Source organism: Zophobas morio, unplaced genomic scaffold (assembly GCF_036711695.1).
Source record: "Zophobas morio isolate AGI-343-1 ecotype UQ-CSIRO unplaced genomic scaffold, CSIRO_AGI_Zmor_V1 ptg000005l, whole genome shotgun sequence".
NCBI classification, from domain to species: Eukaryota; Metazoa; Arthropoda; class Insecta; order Coleoptera; family Tenebrionidae; genus Zophobas; species Zophobas morio.
The window spans coordinates 10,209,150-10,234,464 of NW_026972110.1; the positions used below are offsets into that span (position 1 = coordinate 10,209,150).

At 31.6% G+C, this 25,315-nt stretch overlaps 2 protein-coding genes across 6 annotated transcripts in view; one reads left to right on the forward strand and one right to left on the reverse strand.

Moving 5' to 3' along the window:
* LOC135122677 (gonadal protein gdl) overlaps positions 1-9,075 on the forward strand; it is a 23,627-nt gene extending 14,552 nt beyond the window's left edge. The window contains exon 4 of the mRNA XM_064047031.1: positions 8,575-9,075. Within this exon, the coding sequence (XP_063903101.1) occupies positions 8,575-8,712 (138 nt within the window). The 3' untranslated portion in view covers positions 8,713-9,075. The remainder of the gene's footprint in view (positions 1-8,574) is intronic.
* Positions 8,966-20,685, reverse strand: LOC135122672 (1-acyl-sn-glycerol-3-phosphate acyltransferase gamma-like). 5 transcript variants are annotated; one of them, XM_064047023.1, is made up of 7 exons: positions 20,398-20,685; positions 20,265-20,340; positions 19,864-20,069; positions 19,642-19,814; positions 19,432-19,593; positions 9,396-9,954; positions 8,966-9,343 (listed from the first exon to the last, which is right to left on the reverse strand). In XM_064047023.1, the coding sequence occupies exons 3-7, from the start codon at positions 20,039-20,041 to the stop codon at positions 9,255-9,257; spliced, it is 1,161 nt and encodes a 386-aa protein (XP_063903093.1). In that variant the 5' UTR covers positions 20,042-20,069; positions 20,265-20,340; positions 20,398-20,685; the 3' UTR covers positions 8,966-9,254. The 5 variants fall into 5 exon arrangements, with proteins under 5 accessions (XP_063903093.1, XP_063903092.1, XP_063903094.1 ...); XM_064047022.1 differs by having other exon boundaries at positions 20,265-20,685; XM_064047024.1 differs by lacking the exons at positions 20,265-20,340; positions 20,398-20,685 and adding an exon at positions 20,167-20,252.
* Between the last annotated feature and the right edge of the window lie 4,630 nt (positions 20,686-25,315).

Here is a 25,315-nt window from a genome sequence, read left to right on the forward strand (position 1 = left end):
CTACCATTCACAGTCTAATTTTGTTTTAACTTCATACAAAATGTTTCGTATTATGGAAAAAATCTGAATCTTTACACTTGGGGGTGTGCCTGAATATATAGCACCGAATATTGATTCACATGAATTTTACTGCCTCGATTTGACCAAATTTTGGGTTTCCGATTTTAGATTTATTCATGTACCTTGTACTTTAATGTATGTTAGCACATGAGTCCGAAAGTTATTCGTCATGTAATTATGAGGCCAAAAGTTTCTATGGATGAAAGCCATTATTTGATTTAAAGTAACTTTTGGCATCGCAATCTTTAGATTTTTTTAATAGTTACTTCATAATTAATAACACAATTATGACTTTTTCTTGTAGGTTTATTTCTCTTATTTGTTATTAAAATAACTGCTATTAAGTTAATTTTAGCTTGGGTTGTAAGTTTGAAAGTTGTTCTCTACGATTCTGTGAGGCCAAAGTCTATAAAAGATGAAAATAATGTTAGGTTAGATAGTTCAACATTCAGCCAATTATTTATTTTTATTTATACTATTTTCGTGTGGTATAGCAAGAATAATGGTCAAAAATCAAGTATTTTAGGATCAAAAAACGGCACGTCAATTTCCAGATAATATTAGCACTAATAAGTCTAAAAATCTAACCAAATAGTGACTTTTTTAAAGTGTTATAAGTTTACTGACGAGGTGGCTGAGAAAGGGGATGAACCCTGAAACTGGTATCACCAAAATAGTATAAATAAAAATAAATAATTGGTTGAATGCAGAACTACCTAACCCAACTTTATACCCCCGCTAATATGGAAACAAACATATCAAAATAATTAGCTCATTTATAGCAACTTTCGAACTCTCGTATTTTATATTTGTCTAAGTAGCAAGTACTTAAAAAATTTAAATTATCACTTTAACTTTGAATAAAAAAATATTTGTATGAATGCGTCTACAGATTCTTCTACCATTCACAGTCTAATTTTATCTTAACTTCATACAAAATGTTTCGTATTATTGAAAAAATCTGAATCTTTACAGGGGGTGTGTCTGAATATATAGCACCGAATATTGATTCACATGAATTTTACTGCCTCGATTTGACCAAATTTTAGGTTTCCGATTTTAGATTTATTCATGTACCTTGTACTTTAATGTATGTTAGCACATGAGTCCGAAAGTTATTCGTCATGTAATTATGAGGCCAAAAGTTTCTATGGATGAAAGCCATTATTTGATTTAAAGTAACTTTTGGCATCACAATCTTTAGATTTTTTTAATAGTTACTTCATAATTAATAACACAATTATGACTTTTTCTTGTAGGTTTATTTCTCTTATTTGTTATTAAAATAACTGCTATTAAGTTAATTTTAGCTTGGGTTGAAAGTTTGAAAGTTGTTCTCTACGATTCTGTGAGGCCAAAGTCTATAAAAGATGAAAATAATGTTAGGTTAGATAGTTCAACATTCAGCCAATTATTTATTTTTATTTATACTATTTTCGTGTGGTATAGCAAGAATAATGGTCAAAAATCAAGTATTTTAGGATCAAAAAACGGCACATCATTTTCCAGATAATATTAACACTAATAAGTCTAAAAATCTAACCAAATATTGACTTTTTTAAAGTGTTATAAGTTTACTGACGAGGTGGCTGAGAAAGGGGTGAACCCTGAAACTGCAATCACCAAAATAGTATAAATAAAAATAAATAATTGGTTGATTGCAGAACTACATAACCCAACTTTATACCCACGCTAATATGGAAACACACATATCAAAATAATTAGCTCATTTATAGCAACTTTCGAACTCTCGTATTTTATATTTGTCTAAGTAGCAAGTACTTAAAAAATTTAAATTATCACTTTTAACTTTGAATAAAAAAATATTTTTATGAATGCGTCTACAGATTCTTCTACCATTCACAGTCTAATTTTGTCTTAACTTCATACAAAATGTTTCGTATTATGGAAAAAATCTGAATATTTACACATGAGGGTGTGCCTGAATATATAGCACCGAATATTGATTCACATGAATTTTACTGCCTCGATTTGACCAAATTTTGGGTTTCCGATTTTAGATTTACTCATGTACCTTGTACTTTAATGTATTTTAGCAAATGAGTCCGAAAGTTATTCGTCATGTAATTATGAGGCCAAAAGTTTCTATGGATGAAAGCCATTATTTGATTTAAAGTAACTTTTGGCATCACAATCTTTAGATTTTTTTAATAGTTACTTCATAATTAATAACACAATTATGACTTTTTCTTGTAGGTTTATTTCTCTTATTTGTTATTAAAATAACTGCTATTAAGTTAATTTTAGCTTGGGTTTTAAGTTTGAAAGTTGTTTTCTACGATTCTGTGAGGCCGAATTGTACAAAAGATGAAAATAATTTTAGGCTAGATAGTTCACCACTCTGGCAATTATTTATTTTTATTTATACTATTTTGGTGTGGTATAGCAATAATAATGGTCAACAATCAAGGATTTTACAATTTTCTTCCTTTATCGCATCCCCTTTGCTCCAGCCTTACTCCGCTCTTTTCCACTCCTTTCATCCACCCTGCTTCTCTTCCATCTTCATTCAATATTTCTGTTATACTTTCCTTTTTTCTTTAATTTCGCCCTAGTCTTGTAGCATGTATTCTAAAGTCTCTTGCACTTCTCCACACATCCTATATATTCTTCTGCTTTCGCTTAAGCAAAAGTTATTGTTTCTTTCTTCATGTCCACCCCTCTGTCTAGCAATTACTTTTCTGATATTATCTTTAGACGAGTATAACCCCCATTGTACCTAGGTTCCTTTATACTCGCCATTGGACGTATTTGTCCTTGTCGCCACTTTCGAGGAGACCTTTACTTTTCCACATCTCATTCATTATTTCACAGAGTCTTTCAATCAAATCATCCGTTCTAAACGTCCATACATCATTTACCAATCCATTCCTCCCTGGTCTTTTCCCTCTTTTCGACCCTCCAACTTGTTTCCATATTTTTTCCACTGTAATGTTCGGCCATTCTTTATCTCTCACAATTCTCGGTTTAACTCTTTTGCGCTACAATACCCTCATTTCCACTCATTAGTTTCATGAAATGGTACTTCCATTGTATTATTAGCATTTCTTCACTGATCATGTTTTTGTTTTTCCTTATTTTGGTTCTTGCTCTGATTTTATGGCTTTTATTTTATTTCTTCTTTCGGAATCTCTTCTTTTTTTTCTTCACACCGACCTATTATTATTTCTTGCTGGACAGTACTCTTCTTTTTTATCTTTCCCTTTTTACACCTTCGTAAACATTTTCTTTCTTATGTTTTTAAATCTCTGCATCTATTAACCCGCCATTTGTTTCTCTTTTCTGATTTCTTCGTTATAAATGCTTTTCTAATTGCTGCTTTTTCAGTTGTTGTTTTTAATTCTTCTATTTTATTTTAGCTTACTTCTTTTGAATTCAATTTCCAACATCTTTTATAATGCTCAGTTCCCTTCTCCTTTTTATCTACTTCCTTATTTGTGACTCCGACTTTTCTACTTCTATCCCTCAATTTTACTTCTTATAGCATGTGGTCGGAATCAATTCTTTCTCCTAATTTAAATGTTTCGGCTTCTTCATCAGCTACTGGGTTACATATACAGGTAAATTCTTTATCTTCATCCCCCTCCTTCACCCCATTCAAGACTACCAAACTCTTTCTTCAATTAATTTCCATAGAAATTTTCTGTCTTTATTTAAAATTTTATCTTTAGATTTTTCTGTGCGTTCTCCGCTATATTCCCTGCTTTTGTTGCCTATTTTGGCGTTAAAACCATCTACTATCAGAAGAAATTCTTCGTTAGACTCCTCAATTTTTTCTTAAATTTTTTTCTTCAAATTTTTTGTAATTCCAATGCAATACAATATGCAATTTCTTTTTTTCTTTTATCTTTCTTTCCACTATGCGTTCCACTTCTATTACCCGCTCTTCGATTTGTTTTATATCTTTTGTCACCCCTGTTATGGATCCCCCACTTGCTTCACCCTCATCTTTTCCTTTTTCCTTGTTCAATTTATTCCCCTTACTCTTTAGTATCCATGTTTCTGTTAATCACACAAAATCAAAATTTTATGTACTCATTAAATAAATTCTGTTTATTTTTCTTAATAATGCAATATTTCAAACAAGCAATTATAACCCCATTTGTCCTCCCCGCTTTTCTTTTCCATTCCCTCTCTATTTTTTTTTATAATTACCACCCCTTCTCTTTATGCTTCCTTGCTCAGTTAATTCCAACTCTCTTTGTAAAATTTTTCATCCAAATTTCCCTGTGTTCATTCCATGTCCTCAACTTTCCGTTTCTTACATTCTATAGCTGTTGTGTATCTTTTTTTTTCTTTCTTACTCTCTAACTTCTTTCTGAATTTTTGGCTCTTCTACTGTCCAACTGTTTTCAGTTGCTTTATATTTTCTTTAATTTTAGATAAATTTCCAACATTCTTCTGGAAATTACTATCTTCAAACAACTTCCCGTATTTATATAAAACCTAGTCATAATATTTGCTTTGTTAAGTAAATCATCTATGCAACCAACTTTTATACTTAACAATCTTTTCTCAAACCAAAATTGTTAAAATTACTGTTAAAAGATGTCACTGGATGTGCGTGAGTCCAAATGTTACGTTGAATGTGTGAGTCACTTCGGCCTCAAAAGCTACGGCGAGGCCGAAACTTCCAATTTGAGCCCAAAAGTATATATACGTGAGAGAATTTGAGGTCGAAAGTTATCATTAACATATATATAGATTTATAGCCATACAACATACAGCCATAAGTCAGAGAAAACTTGCTCGAGATATAATATAAAATACAACATAAATTTGTTCAAAGAAGTATGGACTTTTCGCTACCCAACGCTACCCCTTTCAAGACCGCTCCGATTTTTACTTACCGCGCATAAGCAAAGGAAGTAAGTATTGTAATCGAGTCTGTCGGCCGACTCTCTAATTTTACATTTTCTCGATCTTCCGTCTGTCTGCCGTCCCGGATTTTTATTAGACAGATAATCTCCGAAAGTACTAGGCCGATTGTTGTGACCTTTTGTACTTACATTAGGAATATCATGTAGATGGTAAAACGCTAACCAAAATTTGCCTAATCATCCTCACCAATAATGTGATGACGTCACTTCAAAATTGTACATAGTAAATGGGTTTTAAAATTTATAAAACAACATAGTCCTACACATGTAGTTTATGACTCCGAATTGAATTTTTACTCGAAACGTCCAGATTTTTGGAAAAAAAATCAAAATTTTGAAACAACATTTTGCAATTTAATTTGAAATCTGCAAAACCGAATGCTTTGAAATGTTGCAGATGGTTTACAGTTATGATAAGAATGATATATTTGTAATCAAAATATATTTACTTATCCCCTCCAAAAAATTGATGACGTCAGCTCAGAAGTTTGCCGAATAAACCCTATCTAAAATGTACAAAATATGACGAGTCTGTACTTGTAATTTATCATTCCATTCATATTTTTTGGATTTGCATATATGTACAGGTAACTCAAAGAAATTAATGAATGCGTAAATTTATTTTATTGATTTAAACGCCCTAAGATACTTTGTATTCAGGTTAAATAAATACTCTGATTCAGTAATCGGGTCTTTTACATTTGACGCCCATTACAGTGTAAATTTTAAATTTACTTAACAAAATTTTAAAATTACCTCGTTGAATTTTTTTGACTACCATTTACACGGTATTCTTAAAGCTTTAACTATTATCATGAAAAAAAAAAGTCAAGAATTAATTGTAATAAGACATCGAAACCAGATTTACATTACACAATAGATAAGAGAAAGTAAATTAGAGAAGATAAGAGAAAGTAAAATAAAAAAAAAAAGATCGTCAGGGAGGGGATTCGAACCAAGGCTTGTTTAAGAACCACATCTGGTGCCTTATAGCTCGGCTAACCTGACTACACCTGAAACCTAGATTTGAAACTTTAAAAACAAATAAAATTTTATTTTTAGAAATGATTTAAGTTAAGATAAGTACTTTTGATTAGATATCATTTCAAATGATAAGAAAATACAATGTGTTTGTGACATTCCAGTGAAGTGATTGTTATGCAGAATTATACATTTTTCTTTCCCATTAATATTAATATTCAATAATCTACCAGAGTTTACCTACACAAAACGTTTGGAGCACAACTGATTAAACTAATGTATTTTTTAGGCACATATCATGTTGCATTTCAAAGAAAATTTTGTAGCAGACATTTATTTAACAAAATTTTGAATACATAAAGTCATCATGTTTGAATAGGGGTGACAAATTTGGGTTAGCATTTTATCATTTACATGCTTCAAAATCATTTAAAATTTCACAGCAATTGATGGTCTATTTTCCATCTAGAAACGGGCGACCAACTTTTCCATAATCTAGAAGCTATGACACATTGAGAAACCATTAAAGTAGCTATTTGTCAAATGAACCCTATTACAATACCTCTATACCTTACGCGCGAGAAGTAAAAGATCAAATGACTATTTTTAATGCCATTTGACGTGACTAAGGCAGTTTGAAGACAATTTGATGAGAGTATATAAAATTCGGAAAAACGTTTAAGTTTTGCTCAAAGCGAGGGAAGGTAGAAGAAGTGTTCGAAAACGAATATATTGAAATTCTTTTATAACGATCTAAGGACTTTTATATGTTGTTATGTAAACTGAGTAAGTACCGTTTTAAAACGAGTTAAAAAGTCATGACTTAAATTATGTTTTTCCCGTGAGCTAATATTTCTGTTTTTATGATGAAAAAAATTGAAATTAATTAGGTACTGAAACCAAATTTAGATTACACTATAAAAAGTTAAGTCGCAAACGGTTTAAAATAAAAATATTGAGTGTATATTTCCTTTAAATTCTGAATACAAATTGGCGGTAATAAAGGTGTGATTGTACATTCATTACTATTTCTTTAACATTAATACAAGAAAATAAAGAAAACAAATTGTTAGGTGCGGGATTTGAACCTGCGCTCTCCAGTTGTTAAAAAAATTGCATGTTTTTCAAATTATGTGTGAAATTATATAATTATTTAATATTACAAAAGTCTGAAACAAAAATACGAAATTACTGTTCAGAAATCGGCACTTTAATTATTTCTACCAATCATAAAACAACGTATTACCTCAAATTTGTGTGTGGATCATTAATCTGTGATATAGAACTTTAGATTTAAGTTGGTATTTTAAATTAAATGATAAACATTGAACCAAATACGTATGTCTCAGGTTAACTCTAGCCGTGCACTTAACCGAAGATGGGGTATATTTTAATCTTATTATATTTTCCGCCTTAAAACTCTTAGACCCGGTTCACACAAGCTCAATTAAATATTTGATTGCGATTAAACTTTTAATGTGGCGTTAAAGTACCACGTGACCGATTAGAGTTAGCCATGGAAATATTTGTCATGTCTTTGATTAAACTGTAATATAAAAAACTTAAACTTGGAAAAGTTTATGCATGATTTTTACAGTTTAATCAAAGACATGACAGATATTTCTATGGCCAACTCTAATCTGAAAACTTTTTGATCAGCCTCTTTAAACTGACCGTTAATTATGCATTCAAAGAGATTGAAACAAGTGATGTTGCATTAAACTCTCACATCTCCCTATCTCTCAGTTTCTGCCTCTCTTTCACTTCTGTTGCTAAGTAACAACAATCGCTTCACTTAAGTGTCACGAACATTGTAGGAAAAGTGTGTTTTCTTATCATTTGACGCCATATCCAATTACAAGTACCTATGTAATTGTTTCGAAAAATAACATTTTGTTTGTTTTTGAACCTTCAAATTTATGCTTTAGATGTAGTTAGATTGGCCGAGCGGTCTATGGCGGCAGATTTAAACTCTGGTTCTTGAAAAATACTTTTTTTCTTAATTTAGTTTATCTTATCTTATTCATTGAGAAATAATTTATAATCAGACCCGTATTACTAATCATTTGTACCGAGAATTTGGAGGAAGTACACGCTCAGTCTTTTTGTGTTGAGCCTTCTGTGACTTATTAGTTGAGCGTCAGCTAAGGAACTATTGTAATAGGGTCCATTCGACAAATCGCTGTTTTCAGATTTCCGTCTGTCTGCAGTCCCTGTCAATTTTTATTAGACGGATATACTCGGAAACCGCTGCATCGATGTCAAATTTTTTATGTATGTTAGGAATATCGTGTAAACGCCCAAAAATTGGGTAATCATTTCCACCAATCATGAGATGATGTCATCTCCAAAATGTACAATAGTGAATATTATTTAAATTTTATGAAACAAGATCCTCCTGCATTTGTGGTTTATGAATCCGTGTTGAGTTTTTACCTTAGATATCCAGATTTTTGGAAAAAAAATTAAAAATATACTATCTATTCCAGAGGATTTATTTTGCACTAAATAAGAAAAATAAGACCCTTATATATAATAATAAACCCCTTCAAATATTATCTCGTTCCCCACCCTCCTCCCCAAATGAGTTTATGTAATCATTTAAAAATATTATTTTTTATTTAATTTACAGGTTGCTGACCAACAACAAGTTCTGGAACAAGCTGGTGTACCAGGCTTTTACGTAACGAAAAATGTGGTGGAAATAAAAGTACAGATGCACTTATTGGACTTCATGCTTAGATTAAGTAAAATGACTTTACCGTCATAAACTGAGCCATATAAATAGTACGGCTTACCTTATGCTCCCAAATGTAAGCATTTATATTATATGGATAAAACCGAATTAACTGACAAGTACATGCTCAATTTGTGAGGTATGTAGTTGTATTGATCATTTACTTAAAAAGCCATGTAGTTGTTATTGGAGTGTAATTTTTCCTTGCTATGTTTAATTCTTAAGTTATGGATATAAGATTGGAGACATGGAGGACAAGGTGGACAGAACTACAGTAAAAGCAGTATTAATTTTTTCTATTTATATAACATTAACAAATATACATAAAAAAATTCTAATAATTTAGAACATTAATCTTCTATTGTTACAATGTTTGTGAATAGAATATAAAACAAATGAGTCGTTTTATTTCTGCAGCTGACTAATCCTTAACAATCTCTTGTACTGTTGCGTTTAACGCTAGTTGTAGTTTCATTTTTAAAAATTGAACGATTTAGTAGTTAATTTTAAATGCCTAACAGCTTGGCACAAACAACGCAATGTCTTACATTTAAAAATAATACCTGAAGCACTACTTATGCGTTTTTCTTTGGAGTATTTGTACCATAGGACGAACCTTTCCCAATCTCGGACATTCCAATTGTTTTATTTAATAACAAATAAACTGAAAATAAACTTTGTACTCGTGGAATTCAAACAAACAAGCCAATACTTACAAGCTCCTATAATGCTAGCGCCAATGGAAAAGTATAACAGTTCTCCACTGAAAAGCAGTCTAATTAAATAGTATACCATTGGGCAACATATCAGGACGACCCAAACGGCAATATTTATTAAACTATTTATTCTACGTTCAATCTCAAACGGTTCTACCCTAGGAACACCCGAAGTTGCAAAAAAATCTCCTGTTTTAAGAAAACTATCTTTTAGCTTATCTTTCCTAATAAACATCTCCCTGAGAAATTCTTCTTGTTCGTGTTCAGTATCAGGCAACTCTTCTAACGGTATGCGCCTCATATACATATGAGCAGTTACAGGTTTGCCAAATAAGAGATCCGTTATTGTAGGTTTGTTCGTCTCTTTTTCATCAAAACAGATTTCGATGTCTAGCAATGCTGGAATTTTGCCTTTCATCGACGGCAAACTGGCAATGAAGCCTTTGGTTCTTGGAAGAAGGTGGTGCTTCAATTCTGGCAAATTTTTTTGGCGAGCGAATTCTAGAGAGATTTTGTGCTTGGTTGGAGTAAACCTTGTGCCTTCTGGGAAGAGTAGCAGCTAGAATATAAATTAAATATTAATAAAACAAAACTATGGGTGTTTAAGTAATTCTACGTTTGATGTTGGCTGTACGTTCTGAATATGTCTTGACCGTATTAACTTTTCAGTCGACTTTAAATTGACAAAGGGCGTAAACTGCATAATAAACAGCCAACTCCAAACGCGAAACTAATTGAACGCAACTTATATACCGAAATGACCTTCTTCTACAAGTATCGTAATGGTGAATGTTTACATATAATTGATAGGGGCCCGTTAAAGGTGAATCTCTAGAAGCAAACTAGCTATTTTTAATTTTTAGACCTCAGTTTTCAAGTGAAGTTTTTAGCATCTTTGATCGACGAAAAGTTAACAATTTATCTCCGATTGTCGTATTTAAAATATTATCATTAAGTACCATGATCAGAGGAAAACAGTTGTGCCAATAATCAAATCAGAGTAGAAGAATGGAGTAACAAAGTAAGTTTGAAGTTGCAGACAAACTGCGAAAAAAATGGACAACGAATTTCGGCTTCAGTTAAGGTGAAGATCACCTGTGAATTCTAAAATAGGAAAACAGAAGAAGAAGTCGGGTCGGGTACCAAGAGTCAGAAAAGAATAGTTTCCTTGATTCCTTTAATTTTATCGTATGAAAATCAGAATACCAAAACTAAGTTTGTGCAAAATAAATAACAAGTCAATAATATTGTTTTCACATCTTCAATATACACAACAGCGTTACAAGTCGCAGTTAAGTTTTTTTATTTATTTATTTTATTTTTTAAAGACTAAAAAGTTATCGATATTTTGAACAAATCCAATGATAAATAAATTTCAAAATAATGTATGTAATCCTACAAAGCATCAAAATATTCAAATGAGGGGTCACTCGACCCCACTTGCCATTTGAAATTATCGGGTGGGGAGCTACCGGGGTCAATGAAGCAACATAACAAGGTGATATCTGACATTAAAATGTGCCCCCCCCCCCTTAAAATTAAAACTGACTTGTTTTTGGATTTTTCGCTGAAATGCCTTATAAACAGTGGTCTCAGTTAAAACTCGGTGGCCTTATATCATGAAAACGGATAGAGATATTGTAATTCTGTAAACGCCACAGTTTTGAACTTGAAGGGGAAAGTTTAATTTATACATTGCAGAAATGAGGCATGTATACAGCGTCGATGTTACCACGAAAAGCATTTTTTTTATGCTGCAACGTTTTTTTTTCGGATTTTTGATGGATCGTCAAATTATAATTAAATTATTATTTAAGCGTTCAGACTTTAAGCAAACAAAACATCTCCTAACAGAGGACATCAAACCGGCAAACAATTGTGACAACTAATTAACAAATAATTAGTTACTTCAGTAAACAGAAAAAATTAAAAGCAAAACTCAAAGTTAAAAATAGGGGAATGTAATCTTATAAGATTAGATCAGCGAAGAAATTTGTGTTGAAAGACGCTAGTTAACGAAAATTTGGGAAAGTTTTTATTAATTTCACTAGAAAAGAATATAAGCTCAATATAACCAAGTCGAAAGAACTTTTCAATGAATTTCTATACTACCTCATTAGTACGAGTATAGCGTGGAAAAAGACTTGTTAACAATGATTAAGTATTTGGACAAGAATTGTAGAAACACTTTTAGACGATATTTATGAAAAAGAAAAGATATACTGATAAGACTTCTACAAGTTTCTCTCTATAAGAACTGGTGATTTTTCGAAATAGTAATTGTTTATGTGAAGATTAAATAAAAAAATGTAGAAGTCTAAAAAAAATTATGTTTAGAGAAATTAAAACCTAAACTTTAGCAATAAAGAAAAAAATGATCAATCCGTGCCCTAAAGTACACTTTATTAAAGCGAATCCAGTTTCCTGAATAATAAAAATTGTTTCTGCGATTTTTTTTGTGATAATTTCTATAACTTAAAATAAAAATAAAGGTGGATTATTAAATAATTACAGGTGAAGGAGCATGCAATGCGTATGCTTCACGACAGTTAATATTATTATTATTATCAAAAACAAATCAATATGATAACGGATTCCAGCTGAAGACAGTCGGATTATAGAGTCAAAGAAGTAAGTAGTACTAGAGCGTGAATTATTAAAATTTGTGAGAGTGGTTGTGCTTTAAAAAAGTTATAAGTAATTGGAGCGCATCCACTACAAAAATACCTCAGTCGTAACATCTTTTTTGATGGGGCCTGGGACCAACTCATGGAATTACGCACTCAGTAGGGGAAGAGGACCGACGTATAGAAACCATGAATACAGAGTCATATACCCCCTCCCTAGAGACACAAGATACTCCACTGAATACACACTGAATAATGAATCAGAATTTAATAAAAGACCTTTAATGTTATTTATAAAAAAACAGAATCAGGTAACAGACGCAAAGGAAGAAACACTTTACCTTTAAACAAGGTTTCTTTCTGTTTCAACTAAATGATCAAGTCGTTTTTAAAATACCACGTATGTAGCAAATAAACTGTACACGAGAAAATCTAAAAAAAAGACGTTCACAAAACTGAACTGGAAATGAAACTAGCTTTTGTTTTTCACTTGGTGTTTGTACCATTTGTTTGAACACTTTTTCCGCGTAATAACAGGAATTTAGGTCACTTGTGTGACAAAATGAGTTTTTAATAAATTCGCTTCAAAAATCTTATAAATTTTCTCATCAAAAAATATTTCTGAATCATAAAAGTGAATATACAATATGCAGGGTGTCTTCTTTTATTTGATACAACCTCTAACATAACATTTTTATTTTTAAAAATAAACCTATATTGATATTGATCAGATTTATATCATTTTAAAATATCTGTCTGATTCATTCTTTTCAAACGAAACACTCAGTATATATTTTTTTTTGTAAATGCAAGGTTTGCTTTTTTTACTACAAAATATACAACCAATATTCTAAAATCAATAATTAAAAAGTTATTTAGTAAAATGAGTCAAAAACTATCTATTTAATTGTATTCTAGTTGCTTGAAAAAAAGTGATTGACGTGTTTGAGATTTGTTACAAAAATATTGTTCATATTTTTGGAGCTTTATCATTGTTGGTTAAAAAATTAGTTTTCTTTAAATTTAATGACTCCGTGTCGGGTTTTTATTATTATTATTATTATTATTAAAGATAATTTCCCAACGGAGCAATCCATTAACAGGGAAAGTATAACAAGTAAATACGCAGACTTTAAAGAACTCAGATTAGACGATATCGACTAGATATTTTGTTTAACTTCGACACCAGAATCAAATAAAAAGAAATGAAATAAATTACAGACCTAAATATTATAAAATGAAAATAAAAATAGAAATAAAAATAGTAGATGAGAAAAAAAACACGTCTTACCAAAAACAAATAAATTAATTAAATTAATTTTTAAATTATATTCCGTATTCAATTAGAATGTTTCAAAATATTTTCAAATTTATCATTAAAATCACACTCTTTTGATATTTTATTATAACTATATCCTACACATAGAGATTAGGGGATTTTGCCGGAAACGTCCGGATTTTTGGATAAAAAATCAAAATTATAAAACAACATTTTGCAATTTAATTTTGAATCTGCAAAACCGAATGCTTTGAAATCTTGTAGATGCTTTAAAGTTATGACAAGCATAACACATTTTTTTTCAAAATATATCTACTTATCCCCTCCAAAAATCAATCCTGTCTTAAATGTGCAAAGTATGATGAGTCTATACTTGTGATTTATAACTGCATTATTTTTTTTTTGATTTGCTTATACGGGGTGTACCAAAAAAATTAATGACTGAGTCAATTTATTTTATTGATTAAATCAAGAACTGCAAAACCGAATACCTTGAAATCTTGCAGACGTTTTGAAGTTATTGTAAGCGTGGTAACTTTTTAATCAAAATGTATCTGTTTATCACCCCCAAAAAATGTATTACGTCATCTCAAAATTTTGGTGAAAAATCCTATCTAAAATGTGCAAGATATGATCATTCCACACTTGTAATTTATCATTGCATTCATATTTTTTTTAGATTTGCTTATACAGGTGGCTCAAAAAATTAATGAATGAGTCGATTTATTTTATTGATTAAATTTGGAACGACTAACCTCATTTTCCCAGAAAATTTTGCGAATACAATACTGTTGTTTTTCAATTTCCATTTTACACTAAATAAAATAAGTCACTGAAATGGAGAAAGGAGGTGGGCGGAGCTAAATTTAGCTTTCGCTAGTTTTATGAGCAAGCACCCCTTCTTCGTCCCAGTGATTACTCTTGATATTCTTTAGACCTATCTTAACAAGTTTTAGCCCCGCCCACCCACCCTTTTTTTTTCTTGAAGGATATGTCATTTACCAACATCAATCTTATCTTAACAAGTAGGGGCAAGTGGTACATAGTGGGACGCGGTACATAGTGAGATTTCTTGTATAACACAAAATTTAATCGAAGCAGTGCAACTAGAATTTTAAGATTCAGTTCTACAACATCCTAGTAAACGTGGGTGATAACGCAGTGGTTGCCATTTAAAAGTATTTTTGTAATACACCAACTGATTTCGGTAAGAACTGTTCTGTGTGTGGTTACGAGAAACATGTTGATGGGCGTATTTTTGTTCAATATACATGAAATTCTTGCAATTTTTCGCCATAACTTCAAAAACATGAATCTAAGCTAGTGCATGTGTTGCAATTCATAAGAGCCCTATCACTTTAATAAAATCGTACCTGATTTTCATTTATGCATGACGGTATTTACTGGGACAGTCTGGTATATAGTGGGACAATTATACTTAACTTAAGCGTTGTATCATATATAACTCTGAAAAAAAAAATGTTGGTAGGAGTCCAATATGCCCAAATATCCAAGGAGAAGTATGGCAAAAAGGTTTCTCGAAAGTCAATTGCGTCTACGAGAAAGCAGAGAGAAAATACGTAATGCCGTCCATGAGGTATTTCAAGAAATATGACTATACGACAAGCAGCAGACCAGTGTGAAGTTAGTAAATCTGCTCTTCATAGGAAAATTACGAAATATAAAAGTTTGGAAGATGAAGACAAGGAGAGATTTAATTTTTCCCGAGAACATGGTTTGAAATGCGTTTTTACTACGGAGGAAGAAACTCTTCTAAGACAATATTTGATTGAAGCTGCGCAAATGTGCTATGGTTTGAGGGTTTGACACTCAAATCAACTCGGGAATTGGCCTATAGATTTGCCGTAGCAAATGGAAAAAATGTGCCACAATCATGGGAAAAAAATAAAATGGCTGGAGTGGAATGGGCTCACTGTTTTCGAAAACGAAATCCCGATCTTGCACTTCGTACTCCAGAGGCGACTAGTTTGAGTAGAGCGACTAGTTTCAATAAACATAATATTGGGCAATTTTTTACCAATTTACGGGAAGTGTTGGGCAAATTTAATTTTCAACCAACACAAATCTTCAATTGTGATGAAACAGGTATTACAACTGTACACAGACCCCCTAAAATACTAGCATCATCTGCCCAACGACAAGTTGGGAAAGTTACTAGAAAGAATACAAGAAAAGGCAGAAAGAAAGCGCAGTCAACAATTATTTTAACTGATACACCAGTTAAAAAGAAAATTGAAGAGGAACATCGAATAAGATTATTAAAACAAACGAAGAAGTTGCAACCTAATAAGGTAAAGAAGAAGGTATTTGAGGAAAGTTCAGATTCTGAAGACGTGAATGAATAGGAGTTTGCGAATGATTCTACAGACATGGAGAGTTTTACAGAAGAAGAAGATTTCAATAACAATTTAGATGAAGTTTTGGTAGAAGATTACATTTTGGTTAAATATGCTACAAAAAAGACTGTTCGGCACTACGTTGGACAAGTAAAGGCAATACGAAATGAGGAGTTTGAAGTAAGATTTAAAAAAAAATTACTTGGTTCTAAATTTGTTTTTCCTGACAAAGATGACGAAGACTTCGTTGACAAGGAAAACATAATTCTAAAATTGCCCAAACCATTTGTGTCCGGTGCGACGCAGAGTTCGATCCGACAACTTTCGTTCAATTTAGATCTTAGTCAATACAACCTTTTGTAACTTATATGTTCCTTGTACATTACTAAAAATATATATTATTCTTATAAACTTTTTGTGTGAGTAGATTTGTTCATAATGAGTTGCGTTTGAATAGTCCCAGTATATACACTGTCGTTTCCCACTGTATACCACCCGGTGGTTTATTATGGGACAAATGGTACATAGTGGTATAACTTTTTTTTTACGTTAAAAAATTTGTTTTTTAAGTTTTGGGGGTTGATTACATTACCCGACACCGTTTACCTAACAGTAAAACAATATATGATTTGAAAAAATCTAAATTTGCCAAAATTATGAAGAAAAGTTTTTTTACGTCCCATTTCGTACCACTTGCCCCTACTAGATCCCCCACCCGCCCTCTATTTTCTTAGAGGGTACGTCGTTTGTCACAATCAGTTTCATGTTAGCAAGTGCAAGCCCCGCCCACACACGCGGTTCTCATTCTAACGATTTTATCTTTCTTCAATTGAGATCCACCTTTCACTCGGACTAGACAAAATGAATCACTGAAATGGGGGCGGAGTGGGTGGGGTGAATAATTATATGTTCTTTTGTAAAGTGAGAATAGGAACTAATAGAACGTAGGCTGTTAAAAAAAGCGTTAATCGTAATTTTTTTGTTATACTACTTATTTGCTATAACATTTATTTGTTATTTCTGAAGAAAAAAAAATGAGAAAACGGGTAGGTGGGCGGGGCTAAATTTAATTTTTTCCTACAGAATCTTTTATAAGCAACCACTAGCCCCGCCCACTCACCCCCTCTTCATTCCAATGATAATTCTTAATATTGTTCAGTCATTTACCAAAATTAGTATTATTTTAACAAATACACGTGTCTTTGCAAAAATGTTAATGACGTCATCACAAAATTGTGCAAAGTAAAAACTCAACTCGAAAATGCTGGATATGTTTCATTGTACTTTAGGTGCGAGGGAAGTTCTGTCGAAACAACTTTCGACCAATTTTTTCTAGTTTATTATTAATTTTAGAATATTTTTAGCGGTAAAATGCAAAACGATTCATTTATTTAAAAATATACTGGGTGTTCCATTTAAAAAATATACAGTTGATTTCATTTTCGGTGTTACTGAAAGAAAACATTGAAGAATGTATTTACCAACAAATATATGTTCTATTACGAGACAAATTTGTTCAAAGAACAAAGGACCTGTCATCAAAAATAAAAAAATTACAGGGTTTGTATCAAATAAAAGACACAACCAAGCTTTAATGTTTTTGATTTTTTGTTAGGTTGGCAACATCATTAAAATTTTATGATGGCATACCCAATGTCAAATTCAAATTTTGGGCACCAATTCAGTAGTTGCCCCCTTTTTACCGGTTTTTAGGCCTGCTCATGTCAAAATTTACAACTGTGAACTGACATGCTAACATTGCTACTTCAGAATTGCCAATCCAAAAATTTGTTTCAATCATTTCACCCGGTAGTTTCATTATAAAATTTTAAGTATAGCAGGTATCGTAAAATTTGAAAAATTAGTGTCCACTGTGACAAATAATAATGACAGGATTATGGTGAAAAATACTTAAAAAACTCTTAAACGTATTTCAATTTACTCCTCTCATATCAAAATAAGTCTTTAAAACAGATAAAAACAAAGTGTGTGCCAAGTACGTTAATTACAAAGGACAAATAATAAAAATACCGGGTGATTATTAATAATTGAAGCAATTTTTTTTGTCTGCATTACTGGCATCCATGCTAATACGTCAGTGCACAATTGTCAATTTTGACGTGAGCACGCCTAACGAACGTGGTGGTTGGTTGAGACAGTCACTCGGTATTTAACCATGATATTGAATTACTCAAACAAAAGCAAATGAAAACAATTTTGAATTCAAGTCAACAAAATTTTACATTTTATTGAATAAAAAAAACTCATTTTTATTCACTAACTGCACGCAGCAACCTTGTGTTTATTATTACTGCATTGGCATTAAAGTTTGTTGGTAGAGATAAATTATTATCTTTTCGCAATTTTAAATATGCATACATTTAATGCGTCAATCAAGCATGGAAATTCTTTTAGAAACTTTAAATGAAAAATTTTACATTTATTTCTTATGTGTAATTATGCATAAGGCATGACTTTTGTTAATTTACTTTTATGTTTCTCTTGTGCGTTTTTTCAAGACTGGATATAGCAAAGATAGCTTTAGTGTAATCAATTTCAATTAACAATGCTTAATTGTTCCTTACGCATAAAATTTTGAAACAAGTAAATTTCATTGTTACCTATGTGTACTGTGTACTACAGCCCATTTTAATCAATATAACTGAATCATATTTTTTTATCTTGTACACACCATAGACTGTCAATAAAAGGAGATTCAAACAAGAATACAATGAAGTAACGTAAATGATTCAGTGTTTAAAGTTGACAGGAAGTTATAATAAAACAAAAATATATTGTGGCTCTACTAAGATTGAATTATTTTTTCACCATCTGTTGATATCTTTAACGTAAAAAATATTGATTTTAGTCAATATTACAAACCTAAAAAAAAACACATTTTGTTTGCAGTTAAATACTATGGACTCATTGCTTGAACAAATCTTTGAAACATTGGGTGAAAGTCTATGATACATGCTATTTGTACTGACCACGGTGGTAGAAGTAAGGTGTGGAAACAAGCCGCTCCAATTTGTTGAATAAAACACGCATCCCAGTAGGCTTATTTACTACGAAATAGTATGCAGCACAGTATGTCCATCTATGTATTAACATTTCAACTTGTCCGTGTATTTATGAATGAAATAAGTGACAGATTCGTTGGAGGGAAAATAAATCACAGCACTACGGTTTGTGGTTGGTCTTTGGTGTGAATCGTGTGATTGGTAGATGATTCGACATTTGTGATTGGGTAATAAATGACATTGGCATAAATGTCAAAGATTTAATACAGTTTTCTATTACTTAATTTCAACTGATCTCTCCAGACGTCGCTGCGGTGTGGACAGATAATGACATATAATCCAAACCACGCGATTTGTGTTTTCTACCAATGATTTTGAGGAAAGTTATGAATGAGGTTTCCACACCTTACTTCTACCACCGTGGTACTGACACACAAAAATGCTTACAATTATAAATATAAAATTTACTTGGTTTTAGTTCTGATGTACTTGAACACAACACTTGAAGAGTGATGGGATTTTAATGTGACTATTACTAGATAAAACACGAATGTCAATATTTAAAAGATAAACACCCAAATAGTAAAGCAAATAATGTTATTGTCATTGATAACAATCACAGCTTTTTATAGCATGTTGTTATCATACAAATGAACCTATTGATTTTACCTCTGATAAGCTATTAAAGTAAATAACCACTAAATATAATAAATCAAAAACTTTTAAGAAAACCAACAATAGATAACTTACCCATATTGGATCTGGATGTTCCGATAGTTCAGTGATTTGTGAACTTATCACTCTCTTGTCTTTTTCAAATGATCTTTCAAGAAAAACAAATTCTGCACACTTCCACCCCCATCCCAACACAGGGACATATTGTATAACTTTTTTGGCATATGCTTTACAATTCTAAAAAAATATCTATTTAGTAATTTACATGTAAACACTTGTACTTACCCCTAAGAGATGAATTCTATCACAAATCATCCACCCGACTAACCAGTCAATTTCATAACTGTGATTCATTACACAATAGGCATGTTCTTTACCATAATATCTATCAAATTCTTCTCTATCAATATAAAACTTTATACGAGAACCGGACCACCAATCTCCCAGAAAAACTAATTCTGTATCAGAAAGTTAAGATATGTTAAAATTTAAATTATCTGTACTTACGTGAATATATTGTAAAGCAAAAATACCAGTTTAACTTCCTATAGAGTCTTTTATTAAATGGCCTTAACACAAGATAAAACAGACACTGGACTAGGTTCACAATCACGCCCGATGTAAAAAATGTAATGGCAAAACATAAATGAAATAGTCTTGACTGTTTTAATTTCGAAAAATCCATGTTTGGCTGCCTGTTGTCTTGCTAAAACCTGTAATAAATAGAACATACATTACACTACACCAACTATATATAACTGTATCTACATAAAAATACAACCGTATGTAAGCGATAATGAATTCGAGTACCTATTGTTAATTTTACACGTTTTCAACTAACTCATTAAACAATTTTAAATGCTCATCGTTAATAGCCTAACCTTGACAAAAGTGTGAGGTTAACATACCTTCAAAATATATCTTCGAGTACTTCGAGTTTCAAACACAATTCAATTCGATTATTTTCATGTTTTATATAAAATCCTTAAAATAATACTAATTGTTTGAAAAAATCGACACGAATTCTCTGGACGAACCCACCTCTCTCGCTACGTCCGTTACAAATGTATTTTTGTGCTGTACGCTTTCTATATTCTTGATAGCGAAGGTTTTAATTTCCATGAAATATTCGAAATTGTATTGGAATTGTAACACTAACATTAAACACGCATGATACCATTGGATGCAAAGTCCAAATAGGTAATTGATAATGGACTATAGAAAAACATGTTCGAGGGTAATATTGCCTGCCATAATTCAAGATTCCATCACGATTGCATACAGTTTGCGATTTTTGTTAAGAGCATTAGGGGTTGTCTGTCAGTATTTTAGCCATACATATTTTTCTTATCAGTGGACGTTTATCTTTCAATCTTATCAGTTACAAGTATTAGAATTAGATGGTCTGCGCATAATATAAAACAGACAATTGAAATTGGAGTGAGTAGATACCTTCGGACCGTGACCACCGAAAGTGGCCAGTGGCGTAACTTCAAATGGGATGATAGGTACTTATTTTATTGAGAAATATAATTTTAAACAGTCACGGGAAGATGTGAATGGAACATATTTAAAAGTTTATTTTGATTTATAAATCGAGGCTGAAAAGTACACTCACAGACAAAACTTAATAGCAAAGAAACGCCATTTGTGTCAAAATTTTCAAGAGATAACACATATTTTACACGTATTCTATTACTCTATTAACTAGTTATTTTATTGACCAGCTAGTTACTCTCTTGAAAAATATTATTATTTAGATTTATTATAATATGTTTTTCTAGATTTTCCATTTTAAATCTTCGATCACTTAAAATATGTGAAAAACTACGCTCTAAAAAAAAATCTACAGGGCATATTTAAGGGACGACACAATTTCAGGGTCTATATTTACCTCATCTGAAAACTGTCGATCTAAAACTTTTGCCACATTAGTTAGTCTAGTAAAACCCCCATTTTTACTAAGGACTTCGTCTATTTTTTTTGAGACTGTAAGCAATAGGACCTTGTGCTTTATTGATATATATATATTTTTATTTTCTATTATCTGGACGGATTCACTTAGGGGTACTTTTTGTTTTCGTAATTTTGTTAATGTTACACCAATTAATTCGTATTTGTTAGTTATGAAACTTAAGGTCTGTTTTAATTTAGGACTATTTAAAATCTTTTTAGCTTCCTTGATTTCTGCAGATGAACTATCATTAAATTTTGACATCTTACAGGAATATTTGAAATAAAATAAAGCTGCGTGAAGCCATGTACCCCATCGTGTAATGACAGGTTTAGGAGGCAATGGTACATCTGGTAGTGTATCTTTATATACTTGTACTCTTAAAGGAGCCTTAACAAAAACCTTTTCATGTTATTAATTCATTCATTTACCAATGGAAAATGATTTCGTGCTTCTTCCGCTATTCTGTTGACACCGTGGGCGAGATAAGTGAAATGAATCAAATTTGGGTAAAATACTTGGTTCCAGCTTTGACCATATCTGACGCAGCATTAGGAAGGATTAATACGATTGTATTTAATGGTATAGCATTGTGTAAAAATATGTTAAACTTTCTTGGACAAATCTACTTAAAGTTACATTATTCGCACTTTCTCATTCTTTAACAGCAATTAAATAAGAATCTGACACTAAGTTTGCAGATAAAGTCCCAACTAATAAATTTGCTGTATATCTGCTGGATACATCTGTTGTTTCGTTAACAACAAAGTAAACAGAGTTATTTTGCGAACGTGTCTTAATTTTAGCAACAGTTTCGGTATAACATTTATCTACAGTTGTTTTCCTGAGAGTGCTTTCGTCTGGAATGGTCCTTTTACAGTATTTTTCCAAAAATGAATTAAGTGTAAAATTACTTAACTTATTTAATGGAATATTCGAGGCAAGCATGGCCTGGCATAAATCGAACTTGAATGTTTCCTCTTCATTTTTGGCTGTATTAGTAGATAAAGTTTCTCGTATTGATGTTTGAGTTACGCTGGTTGAGTTTCTTTTTTCACAATTTCTTTTGTGAAGAGGCGTTCTGCAGTGTTGGTCTGTAAGATGTTTCTTTGTACTTTAAATCTATAAAAAAATTGAAAATAAATAATTATTATTTATGTAAGAGATATAGTAGCCTGCATAGATATTGTAGCCGTCCATAGAGTCGAAATTTGCGAATAAAAATAAAATAAAACCGGTTCAAACGGAGCCGACGGTGGCTTGCAAATTCTGACATCACTCTGGCACACGTTGCACAGAGACGTATTTAATATTAAATGTCATCTTTTCCGTTATGATATAATCTGTTTCATTTCTTAGCTCAATCTCGTCAATAAAAACGAAGCTCTGTTCACTGTAAACAAGTTGTGGTATGGTATATTCATCGTTGCGGAGGTAGGTGGAGCGAAAAACCTGGTCATCTTAGCAGCAAACGCGGGTATAAACTAGTCCACGTGGACTGTTTGTTTCCTGTCATATTTTAGTTTGCTTGAACCAATTGCGTTGCACCAAACGGTTATTACACTTGTTGAAATACATTTTCACACTTCCATCTTTCTCTAGATCGTGGGTTTCGTAGCTGTGTGACAAATCGTTTGTCGTAGATAGAAAATAGTAAGATTACAGTGACCCTAAGATTTTGTGCAATCGGTCTTAAATACGCCCCTGTGTGATGCCACGCGTGCCGTAGTGACAGAACTTGCAAGCCGTCGTCGGCTCCGTTTGAGCCGGTTTTATTTTATTTTTATTCGCAAATTTCGACTCTATGGACGGCTACAATATCTATGCAGGCTACTATACCTATCATTGAGATTGCATTATATGCAAAACATATTTTTTTATTTGGTTCTTTAGACATTAGTTTAAGGATTGAAAATATGTTTTAAAAAACTTTTTGCTTTGCCGCAAGGTTTGTAAAAAACATCATCACCATCTAGAACCAACTCTGAGCAGGGCCGAATCCACGATGATAGTTTGGAAGACATTTTTTTAATCATTTGTAATATCACTGCTCTGTCGCTAAAGTTCCTAGACGAATGATGAATGAACTTGGAAATCGAAGCATGAAATACTTACAAATCCATTCTAGGTTTTTCATCACTTCCAACCCCTCGTTAAATAAATTTGCAGAACTATCAACATTTTCAACATCCGGCTTAGAGGCGTTAAGTAAAAAATTCCTAACTGGGGGTGCCCATAAATGAAATCTTGGAAAAACCCGTCCGCATCACTAGAAAAGATTGGTACTTATTTACCTGCATACTGTCGATATATAACCACCCAGGCAACATGATGTCGTCTTTTTCACGCGAATAAATGGTCATCAATTACATCATAGTGACCAAAGATTTCACGTGATATTGACGTACCAATGACGGTCAAATGTCTCGTCCAGATGACGTCATTTTCTAACGAACTATTGACGTGGTGTACTGACGTCTTAGAGTTGTCATTTTGTAACGAAATATTGACGTGATGTACTGACGTCTTAGAGACGGCATTTATTGTCCATTTTAAGACGTTTTCTATATTTTGATTTTTAGAAAAAAATGTGCAATAAATAAAACGCTGAAATAATTTTATATTTTTATATTGTTTCCCTTAAATAAAATATAATTCGTTATAATCACCAGGTAAACCCCAAAACAAAATATATATTAATTAAAGTTAAAACAAATTAGTGTAAAAAAGTTAAATTTACTACAATTCTGTATAACCAACAATGAACTTCAATAAACAAATAAAAAAATATGTCAATTAAACAAATTAAAGATAAACCACTCCTAAGAACACAAACAAATCTACATACAGGTAATTACTAGTATAATTAGTTTAAACAAAAAAAAAGGATAGTATACAATATATAATCAAAAATAAACGTTGCTATAAAATATGCTATTTAAAGAAAAATCAGTTTTAAAAACACAAAGAAATCTATTTAGTTACAAAGAATATTAAAAGAAAACTATAATAAACTATAAATCAGTCTTAAAAACACAAACAAATCTATTTACAAAAAATATAAAAAAAAACTGCAATAAATGGAAAAGACAATTGAATCGCATTGTTGAAGTTACTTGATTTGAAAATGCACTGTAAAACTTTCTAATTCAAGACGACTTGACTGTCCCCAACACACAAAAAAGTACCGTTAAGAATTAATTCCGTTTTAACAATCACATTAATGTAGTATTACAGGCATCTACCTGTATATACTATCCAATATTATGTTATATGTATATATGAATTTATTGTATTTTTTTAACTTACAAAGAAATCTGCTTGTTCTAATAGGCAAAGAATGCAAAGATAATCTTGTAATTCGTCAAAATTTGTTTAGGTGTGGTCTTGGCGGCATAACTTCTATTTTTGTTTTCTTTTTCAGTTGTCAGATTTGATGATGTTTCCATGTTGGAGATTTTTTCACTCGTTTTCTTTAGCATTTCTTTCGTTTCGCACATGTGTTTTGTATTTGTTTCAAATCTAGAATAAAATTATGTTCATTAGCATTAGTTCACAAAAAATTGCAGTAACATACCTTTGCAATATTTTATGGCGCCTTATTTTCAAAAACAATCACCGTAAGTTCTTCATAATCAGTGGGAGTATCTTCAGTGATTAATGGTGGTCTTTCCAGCTTATCTGAAAAAACTGCTTTTGTTATTTACGTACAGTTATAAAAAATAACAGAAACACGTAAAAATTAAAATGATTACTTTATTAGATATTACTTACCTAGTGTAAATAAGTACAACCCACACTGAATGGCAGAAATTTTCACAAAACTGCGTTAAAACTGAAGTGAGTAAAGGATACACGAGAAAGTTTCGGTGGTTGAGAACCAACTGGAAATATTGGGATGCTTCACTGTGAAGTGCAATAAACATAAATACCGAAAAAAGGGAAAGTCCGAATGCACACCTCAAACATCTGATGTATTGTATAGTAAATACGGAAGTTGAGCAT

Excerpts from the sequence above, each read along its gene's own strand:
- LOC135122672 (XM_064047023.1), bottom strand. The coding sequence starts at position 20,041 with ATGGATTTTTCGAAATTAAAACAGTCAAGACTATTTCATTTATGTTTT. Across the intron at positions 19,815-19,863 it reads TTGCTTTACAATATATTCAC|AATTAGTTTTTCTGGGAGAT; the intron begins GTAAGTACAGAT and ends TTTCTGATACAG. Across the intron at positions 9,344-9,395 it reads CGCTAGCATTATAGGAGCTT|TTTATTTGTTATTAAATAAA; the intron begins GTAAGTATTGGC and ends GTTTATTTTCAG.